General features: G+C 33.1%; 1 protein-coding gene across 1 annotated transcript in view; it reads right to left on the bottom strand.

Annotated features, from left to right (window-relative positions):
• Positions 1-16,158, bottom strand: part of HOOK1 (hook microtubule tethering protein 1) — a 99,346-nt gene that overhangs the window by 43,108 nt on the left and 40,080 nt on the right. The window contains exons 3-8 of the mRNA XM_004446685.5: positions 15,197-15,269; positions 8,897-8,947; positions 7,572-7,704; positions 4,585-4,652; positions 2,970-3,032; positions 2,007-2,090 (exon numbers count right to left, since the gene is read on the bottom strand). Of these exons, the coding sequence (XP_004446742.1) occupies positions 2,007-2,090; positions 2,970-3,032; positions 4,585-4,652; positions 7,572-7,704; positions 8,897-8,947; positions 15,197-15,269 (472 nt within the window). The remainder of the gene's footprint in view (positions 1-2,006; positions 2,091-2,969; positions 3,033-4,584; positions 4,653-7,571; positions 7,705-8,896; positions 8,948-15,196; positions 15,270-16,158) is intronic.

Genomic DNA, 16,158 nt, shown 5'->3' on the forward strand with positions numbered 1-16,158 from the left:
ATTCCTTATAAAATAGAGATATTTATCATATATATCTGTACAGATTCTTTGTTGTTAAAAAGTGAATAAACTACATTTTGTTCTTGATTCTATGCAGTAATTATATTATTTCATTTGTGCAGATAACTGAAGGATGACTCTTTTAATACTAGAATTAAAACACCAAACCTTGAGATTTCTTAACTTTTGAATTAAAACCATAAGATCACATATTCTTCATTATGTGTTACAAGCCCTTAAATCTTGAACATAGAATTTTTAAATTCTTTATTGAATAAGAATTTCTCAGAAAATTGTACAGAGATTCTACATGAGATGACGAATACCTAAATGGCTCAACCATCTGTTCTCCATCTGAGATACTCTGGAGGGTACATATGATCTCATTTGAAAGGAACACACCTAAGGTGCTCAAGTGCTCTGCATGTGCATACATGTGTCACTCTGCTATGTGGAGATGAGTGTGGTTAGGAACGAAGCAAAGGAAGGGGAAAAGGGTAGAATTTCCCCTAAATCTGAGTTGTTTAAATACAGAGGCGAATGGTGGCTACTGGGTGCGGGGAATGGGAGGAAGAGATGAGATGGGTAGGCGTTTTCGGGACGTGGAGCTGTCCTGGGTGGTGCTTCACGGTCAATTAGGGGACATTGTAGATCCCCCCAGGGCCCACTGGATGGAACGTGGGAGAGTGTGGGCTATGATGTGGACCATTGACTATGGGGTGCAGTGATGCTCAGAGATGTACTTACTAGGTGCAATGGATGTGTCATGATGATGGGAGAGAGTGTTGCTGTGGGGGAAGTGGGGGGTGCGGGCGGTGGGGTTGAATGGGACCTCTAATTTTTTGAATGTAATATTTAAAAAATAATAATAATAAAAAAATAAATACAGAGGCATGAATTTTAAGGACAAATTTATAAATACCTGGATTCTCGTACTGTCAGTGCCCTACACAGCCAAGCCCCACTGATTGAGTCCTTGTGATATGGTACTATATCTTTATCTGCAAACACTTGAGGGTTAGACATATTGATTACTCAGCCCCATCATTCTAGATATTTACCAGCATTATCAAGCAAGGATAACCCTTGCATAACCCTACTTCCTTATTCTAACACTTTAGAAAGCCAACTATTTATTTAGTTCATTATTTGAAAATAAAAAAAGGAACTTCTACCGAGAATATTATGATGGTATGTTTAACCTTTTGTATACTTTTTTTCCCCAAGACTTACCGCACTCAAACACAAAATACATACATAGTGCTTATGTACCAGACTATGATCTGAGTGCTTTAGGTATATTAACTCATTTAATCTTCACAGTAACCCTGGGAGATATACATTATCATGACTCTACTTCTCTATAAAGAAAATTAAAGTACAAAGAAATTAAGTAATTTACCTGAGAGCCCTCAACCAGCTAGTAGCCTGGTCAGGTTCTGAATACAGGTAGTCTAGTTTGACAGTCCACCCCCTTAATCCCTAACTACTGCTACTCAAACCAAGTTTGCTTTGCTAAAATTTAATTCTATACATGTGTGTGTATATGAAAGAGAGAGAAAAAGGAAAAGAGGCAGAGAGGGAGGGAGGGGGAAGAGGACACATCCATGTTTATTGGGTGTCAGGCACTTCTAAATATTTTCATAAAGTTATCTCATTTAATACACATAAGTACTCCAAGAAGTAGGTATTTTAATATTCCTATTTTACAAAAGAGAAAAATGAGGCCTTATCTTAATAGTTGAAAATTTACAATTAGGAGACTTATTTTTCTCAAATTTTCTTTTGGAGACAAGGAGTAGTTAGGTTAGCAATTTCCAACTTCCAGAGAAAAATAATTATGAAATTCATGTTTGAATATCCAAATATACAACAAATCCTTTCAATGAACTTACCATGATATAAAACCCAACTTCTAAAACACTTTGCCAATTAATTAAAATTTTAAAAACACATTTTGTAAATTAGAAGAGAATTTTTTTTCAGATCAGGTTTCTTTTCCACACCTGCATATCTAATTCTTGGCATCTTTGTCGCAGCTCTTCTTTTTCTGCTAGTGCTTCCTGAAGTTCTTCCAAGGCCCTTTTAAGCTGCAATATAAAATGTAGTAATTCTTATTAAAGCAGGTTCTGATGTAAATAGAAAAACATACTTTCTCATTACACATATTTTAAACTGATACTGGAAATCTACCTATTAACAAATGAGTCTTAATTTGTCTTTGCATAAATATTTACATAGCCGCAATGTTTAAGGGGTCTCACAGAAATAAAATTTTATATAAATTCTTGTGAAACATTTAAACAAAGAAGTATCAGAGGAGACACTGTTTAATGTAAACAAAGAAAAAGTTAAATTATTTCTTGAAAAAGTTTAAAATTTGAAATACTTCTTGAGCTACCTGGTGAAACTCATGAAAAAATTATGTCCAAAATATTTATAAAAGGAAAAATACTTGATGAATTTGCCACTTCTTGCCCACTTTCCCTTACACCCCAGATTGGGTTATACATAGGAGAAGAATACTTTTCCCCCATGTAAAACAGTCATGCATTACAACTAGGGAAAAGAGCATTAATTACAGGGTCTTGGCGCTATTTTTTTGATATCAGAAGAAATGACAGGTACAGTGAGAAACATATTACTGTTTGGTATAAATTAAAATTTAGTTTAATTTTTCTTTAACTATTATATAATTGTTTAAACAAGTAACAGGCTAAATATGTACCACAAGTATCAGAAGTAAAGCTCAAAGCTACTCTTCAACATGACCACAAAAAATTCTGGGACCAACAACACTTGCTTTCATGAAGGAATATGTAACACCATTCAACTGGGTCTGTATAGCAAAATAAATTATCTAAATATCATGAAAGAAAATTCTTTTGTATATGCTTTTCTATGTAAAACATGACAGTATATGTATTTATTCTGTTTTCAATATTTATCTCACATACTGAAACACTTACCTGTTGCTCTAATTCTCCAACGTCATCATTTGTAGGAGAGCTCATTATTTCTTTACTAATCAACTAGGAAATTAGAATAGTGAAATTCAGTACAATAATGTGATGTTATTGCAGTAAAATATATTTACTTGAAAAGACATAAAATGGTTTATATTTTGGTATATAATTTTTCCTTGCCTTAACTTGATTACCCTTAGAACACTATTCAAATAAAAATTTTATTAGAGGTTTGAGCTGAATAACAATGTTTATGCATTATTTTAGTGAAGACATAATAAACTGTTTTAAATATATACATACATTTAAAATGCTTTTTGTACTAAAAAGTTACAATCCACGTTTTAGAAGATGAATTACTGAATAAAATTGAACACATTAATAATAGAAAAACGACTCTCTCTTTTAAAATATAGGCTTTAAATGACTGATGTGGCAAAATTCTTAATTTAAGAAGGCACTTTAAAAGGTAGGAGTTATAATTATAGGACAAAAAAAATGATCCTGTAAAATAACTTTTGCATCTGAAAGGCAGATTTATTTACAGCTACATAAATCTTTGAATTCAAACCAACAGTACAAACCCAGAGTATAGAGATTGCTAAAAGTCCTCTATGATATCTCTCTAAATTAGGAATTCTTAATCTTTTTTGTTCCACAGACCCCTTTGCCAGTCAGGTGAAAACCATGGACCCCTTCTCAGAATGTTGCAGCAGAAAGTTTTATGACACTCAAATAGTGTAGGGTCTAACAACTATAGAAATTTATAAGTATGGATGAGCATAAGCAATTTTCAAGATATGTAACAAGTGTAATGTGAAATGAAAGGAATACTACTGCAGTACATTCATAAGTGAAGGAAATGCTAGATTTCAGTTAGAGGTCAGGGAAAATAAAGATTATATGTTGATTTTTGTAATTCAAGCCCATGGACCCCTGAAATCTGGGGGCCCATGGACCCCTGAAATCTGGGGGCCCATGGACCCCTGAAATCTGGGGGCCCATGGACCCCTGAAATCTGGGGGCCCATGGACCCCTGGTTAAGAACCCCTGCTCGAAATCATGCCTTCCAAACTTTGCTTTTCCTCACTAATCTTTCATTCTACTTTTAGTCAGGTTTCCTCTGTACGCTATGCCATCCTGGTTGTTTTAGTCTGAACTTAAGAATCACCACAATGCCACAGGGACTCTTGAATCCTTCTGGCTCCAATTAGACAAGTAAAATTGCTTGAACCCAAGTTACCTAGTTCCAAAACATAAGTACCATCATGTTTGCTGACAGATCTAACATTCTGAAAACACAACTGAGATATACAAGCTTTGAAATCTCAGGAAAGATTATTCTACCTGGAAGAAAAAGAGAAGAAATAAAAAAAATCTCATATGGGCAGAGGTTGTTTACCCTGCTTAGCTGAAGTTAAAGAAATCTTACAATATTAATTTATCAACTGTTTTTTAAAATGGGGCTTAAAGGCCTTTAAAGGTATTTTGTAAAAAGATGTATAGATACCTAGCTAAAGATAAACTTGCTGTGAAGGGCAAATTTATGCAAATGGAAATGTATACTTAAAAGTGAAAAGTTTTATATAATTTGGTTTGTTAACATGATAAAACTTACCTCTTGAATAGCAGTCATGACTACATGCTGAACAGACTCTTCCAATGTCATTATATTTTGAATATGTTCTATGACAAAAAAAAAAGTCTGAAAAAAATCTACTCATAACTCATACTACTGTAGCCATTCAATGAACAGAATATAAACATTTATTTGCCACAGAGAATCCTTTATACAAATATATTATTTGCCACTAAAACAAATATATCCACTGAAAACAAATAAGCAATACAGAAAATATTTATATAAGCACTTTCAAATGTTTTCTTTTTCCTAAAGAAGGAAACCTCTCATTTTTTTTACAAGGAAGAGAAAGGGAAGAAATCACAATCTTTAATCAATTATAACAATTCCTTCCTTCTTGGTAATATTATTACTGGATGAATTCACAAGTATTAAATGAATTCCTAAAATCTTAAGCACAGAAAGTTTCATTTTACTTAATTCATTCCAGAAAGGCTTTCAAACAAGGGAATTATCAGCCTCCTTTCAAAACATGTTCAGCATTCACTAAGTCTCACTGAATGGAGATGTTTATACCTTACTACACACATGCACTAAGTTAAGGTAATTCTGTACTATTGAGAAATAAAGAATCATGAGAAAGAGTCCTGCATGTATTTGAAAATTTAAATCCACTTACACTGTATATGTTCTCCAGCTAAACAATTTTCCAAAAACATTAAGGATTAATCGTAACATTTTTATTATTGTTATTTTTCCGAAAAACTTCTAAAAGTTCTCTAAATCCCCCTTTTAATTGCGTACCCAAGAACTGGACATAGATTCATTCAGATAGATTATGGTATACACATAACTACCAAGCACTATAGCGGGGGTAGAGGCAGTGGGGACTAACTAGAGGGTGCATAGGAAATGGATGGATTTCTTTAACTGGATTTCTGGATAACAGTGTTTTCAAATCTACTGAAACACTTGCTAAAAATAACTACCCTCCAAGATAAAAGATTATTGTCATCTAGTCCATTTTTTCAAGGTTGAGATTATTGTAGTACCTTGCAATAATTTTCATATCAATTCCCATTGCAAAGAACAGAGGTGTGGAAGTGGTTTCATCTCCTAGGTGCTTGTGTTATTTTTCTTTCTTCTAAAAATTAAGAACTCACACACATCTCCAAAAATTAATTAGATAATTGTGATTTTTAAAATAATGTAAATGAAAGGAAATTTTCTTATATTACTACTTGCTAAAGTTTTATTCACTATCCAGGAACTGAATTTTCTTTTGAAAATATGAGGATAAAATTGCTAAGTAATGATTACAGCTGATGTATGAAAATACTACATACCAAAATATGTAGGCTGCAACAAAAGCATTATTTTAAGGGAAAATTATAGCTTAAAATTCCATAGTAGAAAAAAGGAAGGTTAAAAATTTATAAACTATGTGTCCAATTTAAGATGTCAGAACAGGACCAGGTGATTAATTAACAGAAGTAATAAGATAAAGTATAAAATTAAATAGAGAAAAAGAATTCCAGCAAAGCCAAAAGCTGGTTCTTTGAAAAAGACTAATAAAACTGATAAATCTGGTATGATTAATCAAGCCAAAAGAAGAGAAGTTAACCAGTAATAAGAAATAGAAGCAAAGCATTAATCAAAGAAAAAAATTAAATCGATCACAATTTAACAGAAAATTACTAGCTTTAAAAATGAATTACTAGTTGCCAATTTGTGATTAAACATTTAAGGCAATTTAATTTTCCATAAGCAATGTCCCTCACTTTTATGAAAAATTCAGCAAAAATCTTTGATATCTATAGGTGAAAAAAAAAAAAGCCTATGGAGAAGTACTGACTTGCCCTAAAAAATAGTGAGTTAATGATGGGGGGGTTGGAAATAAAAGATTCCTGATATCTAATCCCTGTCCTTTTTCACTGATAAACTACAACTGGTTCCATGTATTTTATTTGTCTCCTTTCTGAAATCGTTCTTATTCAATTTATCCTCTTATATGCTGCCCTCATTAGATGAATAATGTTAAATGTGTTTTCTAAGGTGGTGACTGGAAGTATTTTGGTAACTTGAGCACCCAGCACTCTGTTTTAAAGTTGATATACTAAAACCAAGTTTGGACAGATTATGCAAACAATATCAACATCAAAATTCTCACCATCCAGACTTCCCTTGAGGGAAGTAGATCTAGAGCTATCCAGTTCATAATTTAAATCTTTACATGTAGCAATCAAAATTTACTTATTTTTGTACCCAAAACTGTATGGGTTGCTATATTTAAATACACCAACATAATCATCCAAATCCCCTTATAACAACAAGACAGGTTATTTGGAGGATATTTTAGACAGGAATTATTTTGAAAAGAAAAGAATATCTTCTGAAGAAGCCTGAATTTTAACTTAATAGCTGCATATTTATTCATGACAAATTGAATAATACAGTTCTACCTCACATGTGAAATAATGTATCAAATCAGTAAGTACAGTTTTATTGAATATCCATTATATCCCAAGCACTGTATATATTAAATTAAACTGAGATAGGAACTATAATACCTTACTTTTATCCACTGAATATAAATCTCTAAATCTTGGTTCAAATGGGATATTTAACACATGTGGCTTTTTTTTTTTTTTTTTAAGATACTGGGGCCAGGGATTGAACCTGGGACCTCCTAAGCAGGGAGCCAACACTCAGCCACTGAGCCACATTAGCAACCCAGACTTGGGTTTTATGTTTGTTTGCTTGTTTCTCTTTGTTTTTAGGAGGCACCTGAACCAAACTCAGGACCTCCCATGTAGGACACATATGTTCAACTGATTGAGACACATCTGCTCTCTGATATGTGGATTTTTAATGGAAGACCTAGCCTGAATTCAGATCTTCTGGTTTACATTTCAGGGATCTCTCTGCCAATGTATAATAGCAATATCTTATGCTATTTTATATGAAATGTAGGTGGTTGTTTCTAGAAAGTGGATATCCTCAAATGACTGAAATTCACTTACCTTGCTTCTTTTCACAGTTGACCGCACAACCTAAAATAAGCTGGAGCAACCTCCCAAGCTCTACAGAATTTGAACATTCAGTTATTTGGTTTAAATCAGGAATAAGTTCTTCAGAAATCTGCTGCCCTAAAAACTGAAGTATCAAAACAATAAATTTGGATTACTCACTCAGGTAGGCTATAAGGAATTCAACTACATTTCACTATTACAAGGGAAATAAATTATAAATAAGTAAAAGAAAAGACTCAGATAAATTAACAAATGACAAATCCAAAATTATTGATTAAAACTAGAATATCCAGATACTCTGTCAAAATTTTGAGTAGACAACCAAAAGCAAATCTAACGGTTTTCCACCAAATATTCTTTGATGCCACTGTCAAAGAGAGGAATTGTTTAATTTAAGGCGTACTCGTCTGATCTACTATGACAAAACTTAGGCTTTTCCATAAAATGACCTCAGTTTTTTAAGTCAAAGAATAAACATAATTTCTTGATAAACAGGCAATTCCTAGTGTATCAAAATACAAACTGTAACTTTTTTTTGTACAAATAAAAAACATAGCTAATCTTTTATGACCTTTTCTTTCAATATTTTCAGCTTTTTACTGCTACTGGAAAAAGCTTCAAAATGACTGTTAAGTATTAACATATTGAAATTTTCAGAGTATTGTTAAGATGTTTTTGGAAGAAATTACAAGTTTAATTGTATGACATTATTTAAAAATAGAAATAGAAATTCCTTAATAACAGAACCAAAGCAAAAGTGTCAAATAAACTATGTGACTAAGGGTTTTCTTATATCAAATAACCCTACTATACTATAGAATATTTTATGATGCTTAACAAAAGATTTGCACTTAGTAAAGTACTATGTAATGTAAATTTACTACTACTTTCATATAACATTTTTTTCCTAATCCATTTGTATAAGCATAATTTCACAACATACCTTGGCTGTTGTTTACAATGGAAAGAGATGTCAAAATATGAGAATGATTTAAGTTGAAAATTACTTAAATTATAAAGTCTACTTTTTATAACTGCATAAAACAAAATCATATCAAAATGAAGGTAATTCTATTTGAGGAAATAATTTATAAAGAGTATCTATATATAAGCAACTTTATTTTACAAATCAATATATCAGTTTAGGTATGTCTATTTTGACAAAATTTCAGTGTACTAAAAATGGCAATAAGTCAATAATACATTCCAATTATGATGCAGTAAAATGTTATTTTTTAAAAAGCCAACTAATTTTTCAATGCCAATATAATTACCAAATAGTATTTTGTATTTAAACAGTCATACATTTTTCATACCTCATGATAATAACTCATAATTCCTTGAAGTACTTTCTTTAAATTATTAGCCTAAGGGGGGAAAAAATAAGAATTATATAAATTCTTATGTCATAGTAATAAAGAAAGAATTTTACCAAGGTGAAAGACAAGAAAAACTTTCTCCTATTATGATGATGACAGCAAAACCATCATATTAGAGTTAGACATCAAAAATTTAATCACTGTTTAATTAAAAGGAAATTTGCCTTTATGCTTACATAATTTAACTAGGGTGATGCTAATTAAAGCAGTACACAACAAATTCAGGTATCTGCTTTAAAATTTAGTTATAAGCACATCTACCTCCAGTCATGAGCAAATAAATTTTGGACTCAGTCTCATGCCATAAACAAGTAGAAAATAAGACAAAATACAAGGAACAAACATTTTCAAACTCAAGAAAATAGGTAGTATAGAATTTTGGTTTCTAAAAGAAGGAAAACAGAAGAGATGAGCACCACACTGGTCTCAGCTTTCTGTCTGGAAGCCAATTTTCAGACCACAGAACAGGAAGAAAGAAAACAAACAAAACCTGATATTATCTTGAGAGGAGAAGACAAGACATCAGAGAAGGCCAGGGTAGCTAGAATTTGCAGGGCGGACAAAAAAAGAGGTGGGAGCTATAGAAGAAAAGAACTCCAGAAAACTATATGGGGGTTCCTTTCATTCTTTACCTGAATACCAATTTGCACATGCATGAAGTGAAACTCAGCGAGACTGAAAAAAGAATAATTTCCCAGGATGAACAATTCCTGAGAACTATAAGCTAAATACTTCCAAATTTCACACAATATCAGGAATGATTGATGCTCCAGTAGTCTAAGAGAGTATGATATATTCACAAAGCATTCTCTAGAGAGGCCAGAAAGTTCATAACTTAGTAGTGGGTTACATAAAGAATACTCTAGGTCTGCTCCAAAAAAAGATTAAAAACAAGCACTGGAAATAATCAAATGGATTCACTAGACTCTTGCCTGGAAGAACAATTCCAATTCTTTAAAGAAATAAAACCAAATCCAACATTCAACAATAAAATTCACAATGATTAGCATCAAATAAAAAATTACTACACATGTGAAGAAGTAGGAATATGTGGACAATAATGAAGAGAAAAATCAGTCAATAGAAATGGGCCCAGAAATGAGAAAAGAATTGAAAATTAAAACTATTAAAACTGCTAGTTTAAAAATTTTCAAAGATTGAACAGAAAATATGAACATACAGGAAGAATTTGAGTATTTTTTTTAAAAGAACCAAATAGAACTACTAGGCATAAAAAAGTAAAATATCTGCAATAAAAATTCCACTGAATGGAATTAACAAATTAGACACTGCAGAAGAAAAACAATAACTCACTACAGAAGGAAAAAATGGCTACATAAAAGACATATTAATAGACACAGAAACTATCTAAATTAAGCATGGGTATGAAAGAAACTGAAAAAATGAACAGAGCCTCAGTGACAGGTAGGACAATATCAAATATGCAACTGGAATGCTAAAAGGAATACAAATGGAGAACGAAAAGTATTTGATAATATAATATCCAAAATTTACCAAATATTATATATCCACAGAGTCAAGAAATTCCAATAAATTAATCATGATGAAAACCATGCAAAAGCACTTAATGATCACAGTGCTGAGAATCAGTGATGGAGAGAAAATACTGAAAGCAGCCAGAGAGAAAAGGCATATCATATAGAGGAATAGAGAAAGGAATTTTCATACTTTCCATCAGAAACTCTTCAAATACGAAGATGGAAACACATTTTTAATGTGCTGAAGGACAAAAATCATCAACCTAGAACTCTATATTCAGAAAGCATATTTCTTCAAAAATGAAAACAAAATAAAGGCTTTTTGCAGAGAAACAAAAGCTGAGAAAATTCACTGCCAATAAATGTGCACTATAATAAATGCTAAAGCTCTTCAGGAAGAAGAAAAGTAATACCAGATAGAAATTTGGATCGACACATAGGAATGAGGAGGACTAGCAATGTTACATATGTGGACAAATGTAACAGACATTGTTTTCTGATTTATAATCTCTTTCAAAGAGTACTGACTCCACCCTGATTAAGATGGCTGAATGAAAAAGGTTTTAGAACTCCAAACCCCAAAGAAGCTTTGAACAACCAGCATGAACTAGCAGAAAAATCTTTCTCAAAGCTCCAGAAAACAGTTAAAGGACTGTAGCAACAATACAAGCACTGAATCAAGAATAAAGCCTCTTAAAAATGGTAAGGTCTCATGGTGCTCTGGCTGGTGCCTCCCTCCTCCCCTCACTGGCTCATCAGCAAAGAGGTGGAACATGCCCCCAGAGCAAGTTCCTGGCATGGTGCAGAGGTGGGACATGCTCTCAGGGATCAGAGTAACCCCTGTGCACATAATTATTTGAAGTATGTATGTATGTCCCAATCTGTCTTGTATTGGCCTGAGGGACTGAACCAGGACACTTGTCATAGGCTCACCATCCCAGAACTTGCCCTGCATGTAGAAGCAGCTCACATGAGGAAACTGTTTACTAGGGAAAAGAGGACAGACATATTTGTATAAAAAGGAGAATTCCTAAGGCCACATATGCATGCCCAAGACAAGATACATGCACAGATCTTAAAAACACCTGGGCCACCCCATACTTTGGTCTCAAGGTATTTGCTACACTCACTGTATGAACAAGCTCTGAAGAAGAGCACTAACATACAGGTCAATCTGCAAAAACCTGTAAAGTTTCTTACCCCCTTTTGTTAAATGTTAGTCCCTAGCATTCAAGGAAAGTGTTGCCATAATACTAGCTGAACATAAGGTTTAGAAAGAGATTCTTCAAGTTTAAATTCAAGTGGTAACAAATAAAAATATCAAATTATGCAGGTTTCAATAAAAGATTACAAAGCATACAATAAAAGAGGAAGTGATGGCCCAGCCAAAGGAGAAGATTAAAGCATTAGAAATCATCAGTGAGGAGGATCAGAACTAGGACATTCCAGATAAAGACTTCTAAAATATGGTACTAAATATGCTCAAAGAGCTAAAGGAAAACACAAGGATGCACTAAACGAAATTGGGAAAATGACAGATGAACACAAAGAGAATATCAACAAAGATGAAAATTATGAAAAGGAACCAAAAAGAGCTGAAGACCACAGTAACAAAAATTAAAAATTCCCTAGAGGGGGTTCAACAGAAGACTGGAGCTGACAGAAGAATCAGTGAACTTGAGATAAAACAATTGAAATCATCTAGTTTGAAAAGCAGAAAGATAGAAGAATGAACAAAAGTGAACAGAGCCTGAGGAATACATAGTACACTATCAAGTATACCAGAAGGAGAAGAAAAAAAAAGAGTAGAAAGAATACTCAAAGAAATAATGGGTGGTAGGGTGAGTTGGGGGAAAAATACACCAAATATAAGAGATGGACCACAGTTAGTAGTAAGATTTTGACAATATTCTTTCATAATTTATAACAAATGTCTCACAACAATGCAAGGGGTTGGTGATGGGTTGATATATGGGACCCCTGTATGATGTTATGCCTATCTGCTTTGTAAGTTTATAACTTGTACTATACACTTATTGCTTATGTGTGTTCATGTAGAAATGAATAATAATAATAATTAAGTGGGTGGGGGGAAAATACACCAGTGTAAGATGATTTGGTTAGTTGAGCATGCTCTTTCATCATTAGTTAAAAATGTTTCACAGAAAGGCAAGGTATTGGTGGTAGGGTAAAGTATGAGAGTACTGTATGATGTTACGTATGTTTGCTTTGTAAATTCACAGTACTATACACTTATTGTTTATGTATGTTTATGTATGAGTGATATACTCCAATAAATATTTTTAAATGGCTGAAAGCTTCCTAAATTTAAGACAAGAATATACACATCCAAGATGCTCAATGAACTCAAAACAGAATAAATCCAAATAAATCCATACCACGATACATTATATTCAAACTATCAAATGCCAATGATAAAGAGAGAATTTTGAAAACTACAGAGAAAAGCAACATGTCATGTACAAAGGAGCCTTAATAAATGCTTATTTCTCATCGGAAACTATGGAGGCAGGAAAGTTGTAGGGTGACATATTTATGAAAGTGCTAAAAAAAACTGCCAAACAAGAATTCTATATCTGGAAAAACTGTCTTTCAAAAATGAGGGAGGGATTAAGATACTCCCAGATAAAAAAAAAATATGAGAGAGTTCGTCATAACTAGACCGGACCTTCAAGAAATAGTAAAGAGCGTGACAGGTTTAAAGGACACTAGACAAAAACTGAAGCCACATGACGAAATAAAGGTCTCCAGTAAAGATAATGACATGCGTAAATATAAATATCAGGAACACTGTATTTTTGATTTGTAACTCCACTTTTTACTTCCCACAGGATCTAAAGGGCAAAAGCATAAAATATAATGATAGTTTCAATGGCATTGGACTCAATGTATATATATGTAATCTGTGAGAAGAACTACATATAGGCAGGAAATGGAAGGGTCAAACAACATAGTTTATGTATACTAATGAAGTTAAGTTGACATCAAACCAAACAAGATTGTTTTAGATTTAGGATGTTAAATTTAAGACCCATGGTTACTACTATGAAAATATTAGAGACTATGAAAATGATAGAAATAGAAGTGGGGTGCAGGTTACCAGGGGTGGGGGACAAGGGCAATGGGGAGTTAATGCAGAATGAATGCAGGGCTTTGGTTTGGGTAAAGGGAATATTCTAGTAACAGGCAGTCATGTCAGTATTGCAATATTATGAATGTGTTTAGTCCCAATGAATGCTATGCTTGAAGATTTATGCTACACACACACACACATACACATATGTTTCCAATTAAGAAAAAGAGAAAGAGAAACTGAAGACAATTAAATGCAATACATGATCCCGGATGGGATCCAAGAATAGAAGAGAAAAGGTTCAAAAGTACATTACTGGGAAGTGGACTTGGCCCAATGGATAGGGCGTCCACTTACCACATGGAAGGTCCGCAGTTCAACCCCGGGCCTCCTTGACCAGTGTGGAGATGGCCCATGTGCAGTGCTGATGCGCACAAGTAGTGCCATGCCACACAGGGGTGTCCCCCGCGTAGGGGAGCCCCACGCGCAAGAGTGCACCCCATAAGGAGAGCCGCCCAGCACAAAAGAAAGTGCAGCCCACCCAAGAATGGCGCTGCACACACGGAGAGCTGACATGACAAGATGACGCAACAAAAAGAAACACAGATTCCCAGTGCCGCTGATAAGGATAGAAGCAGTCACAGAAGAACACACAGCGAATGGACACAGAGAGCAGACAACTGCGGCGGGGCGGGGGGGGAGGTGAAGGGGGGGAAGAGAGGGAAATAAATAAAAAATAAATAAATCTTAAAAAGCAAAAAGAACAGCTATTTGCCAAAAAATTAGTTAATATAAAACAAACATGCCTTGAAAGCCACAATAATACTGACTAAAGTAGAAAATCAATTTGGCAATTTCTTATAAAGTTAAACATATCTTACCATACAACCCAGCAATTCCACTCAGGAATGTACCCAAGAGAAATTAAGTATATGTCTACATGAAGACTCATACTCATATCTATGTTCATAATAGTTTTATTTATAACAGCTAAAAATGGAAAAGCTCAAGCATCTATCAACAGGTAAATGCTAAACAAATTGTATTTTATCAATGTAATGAATACTACTTAGCAATAAGAAGAAATAACTGAAACATGCAACATGGATGAGTCTCAGAAACATATTGAGTGAAAGAAGTCAGACACAAAAAGGTACACAGAAACAAATTCTATAGTAGAAAAAAGCAAATCTACACCTGACTACAGCCTGGCTAGAGGTGGTGATTAACTGTGAAAGAGATGTGGAAATGTCTGGGGTGAATGGAAAGATTAAGGGTGCATGGAAATGTTCTATAACTTGATATGGTGATGGTTAAACTGGAATATACATATATGTCAAAATTCAAACTGTACACAATAAAATGTACCTATTTTAAGTATGTAAATCATACCTCATAACATTGATTTAAAAAAACATAACATACATACCTCATAACATTGATTTTCAAACAAAATTCAAACTGTACACAATAAAATGTACCTATTTTAAGTATGTAAATCATACCTCATAACATTGATTTAAAAAAACATAACATAACATACCTCATAACATTGATTAAAAAAAAAAAACACTTAGTTTTGCTTAGTGCTGATTTTAGGACCACTGTTTGGATCACGAGCTTCTTCACATTCATTCTGCATACCTTTATTCTCCAGTTTTCACCAACATCTTCTTTAATTCGGCTTAACCAAGATTCATTGAACCAAGCTCCATCACTCAAATGAAAATACAAATACTAAACATTAAAATGTTTTAATTATTTCTGTAATCGAAAACTTCTTTAAAAATAAAGTTAAAAAATGTTTTAATTACATGAAGAATAGTAAGAATACCAAACAAAACAGAATCAACAGAGGAAATTACATATTAAAACCCATCCTTAAATTAATATGAATATTAAACATTACTTAAATGAATCCATTGCATATTTTGTGATTCTTAAGGATTTCTTTTGGAGTTTCTCATGTTAGATTACTTAAGTCACTAACATTTTCAATTTAACAACCATTTACTAAATATTTCACGCCAGGTACCATGACAGCAGGAAGAAACTAAAATTTTAATGAACATCTATGTATCAAGCACTATACTTGATGCTTTCCCATATTACTTCATTTAAATGTCATAATAATTTGGGCAAAGGAACTATCAGTACTACAAAATTGCTCTTCAGAAACTGAGGATGAGAAAGGTTAAGTAATTTGCCCTAAGTGACACCAGTACGTGGCAAAGCCAAACAATCTATTTGATTACAATGAAGGTGAAAGAATTTAACTGAGAAATTCAAATGGACAAATATTGTTTTAATTAGAAGTAAATGTCTACATTGATAGTGAAAACCAAGACAAAGAATTGCTATATCAGATTTTTAAAAGAAAATCATTTGACTATAAATAATGGGCTATATATTAATTCTTTCAAAAAATATTTGGATGCTTGCTCTGACTAAAGAAGTGAAAACAATATGAAGATGAATAATTAATATTCTGACTCAGAGAAATAGCTATTAAAGGGGAAATGTCAAGAGCACAAATAACTATACTCAAGGAGAATGTGATCAATGCTCTAAGAGATGAACAAAGCAAGTACCTACAAAAATCACAC

Source organism: Dasypus novemcinctus, chromosome 9 (genome assembly GCF_030445035.2).
Source record: "Dasypus novemcinctus isolate mDasNov1 chromosome 9, mDasNov1.1.hap2, whole genome shotgun sequence".
Taxonomy (NCBI): domain Eukaryota; kingdom Metazoa; phylum Chordata; class Mammalia; order Cingulata; family Dasypodidae; genus Dasypus; species Dasypus novemcinctus.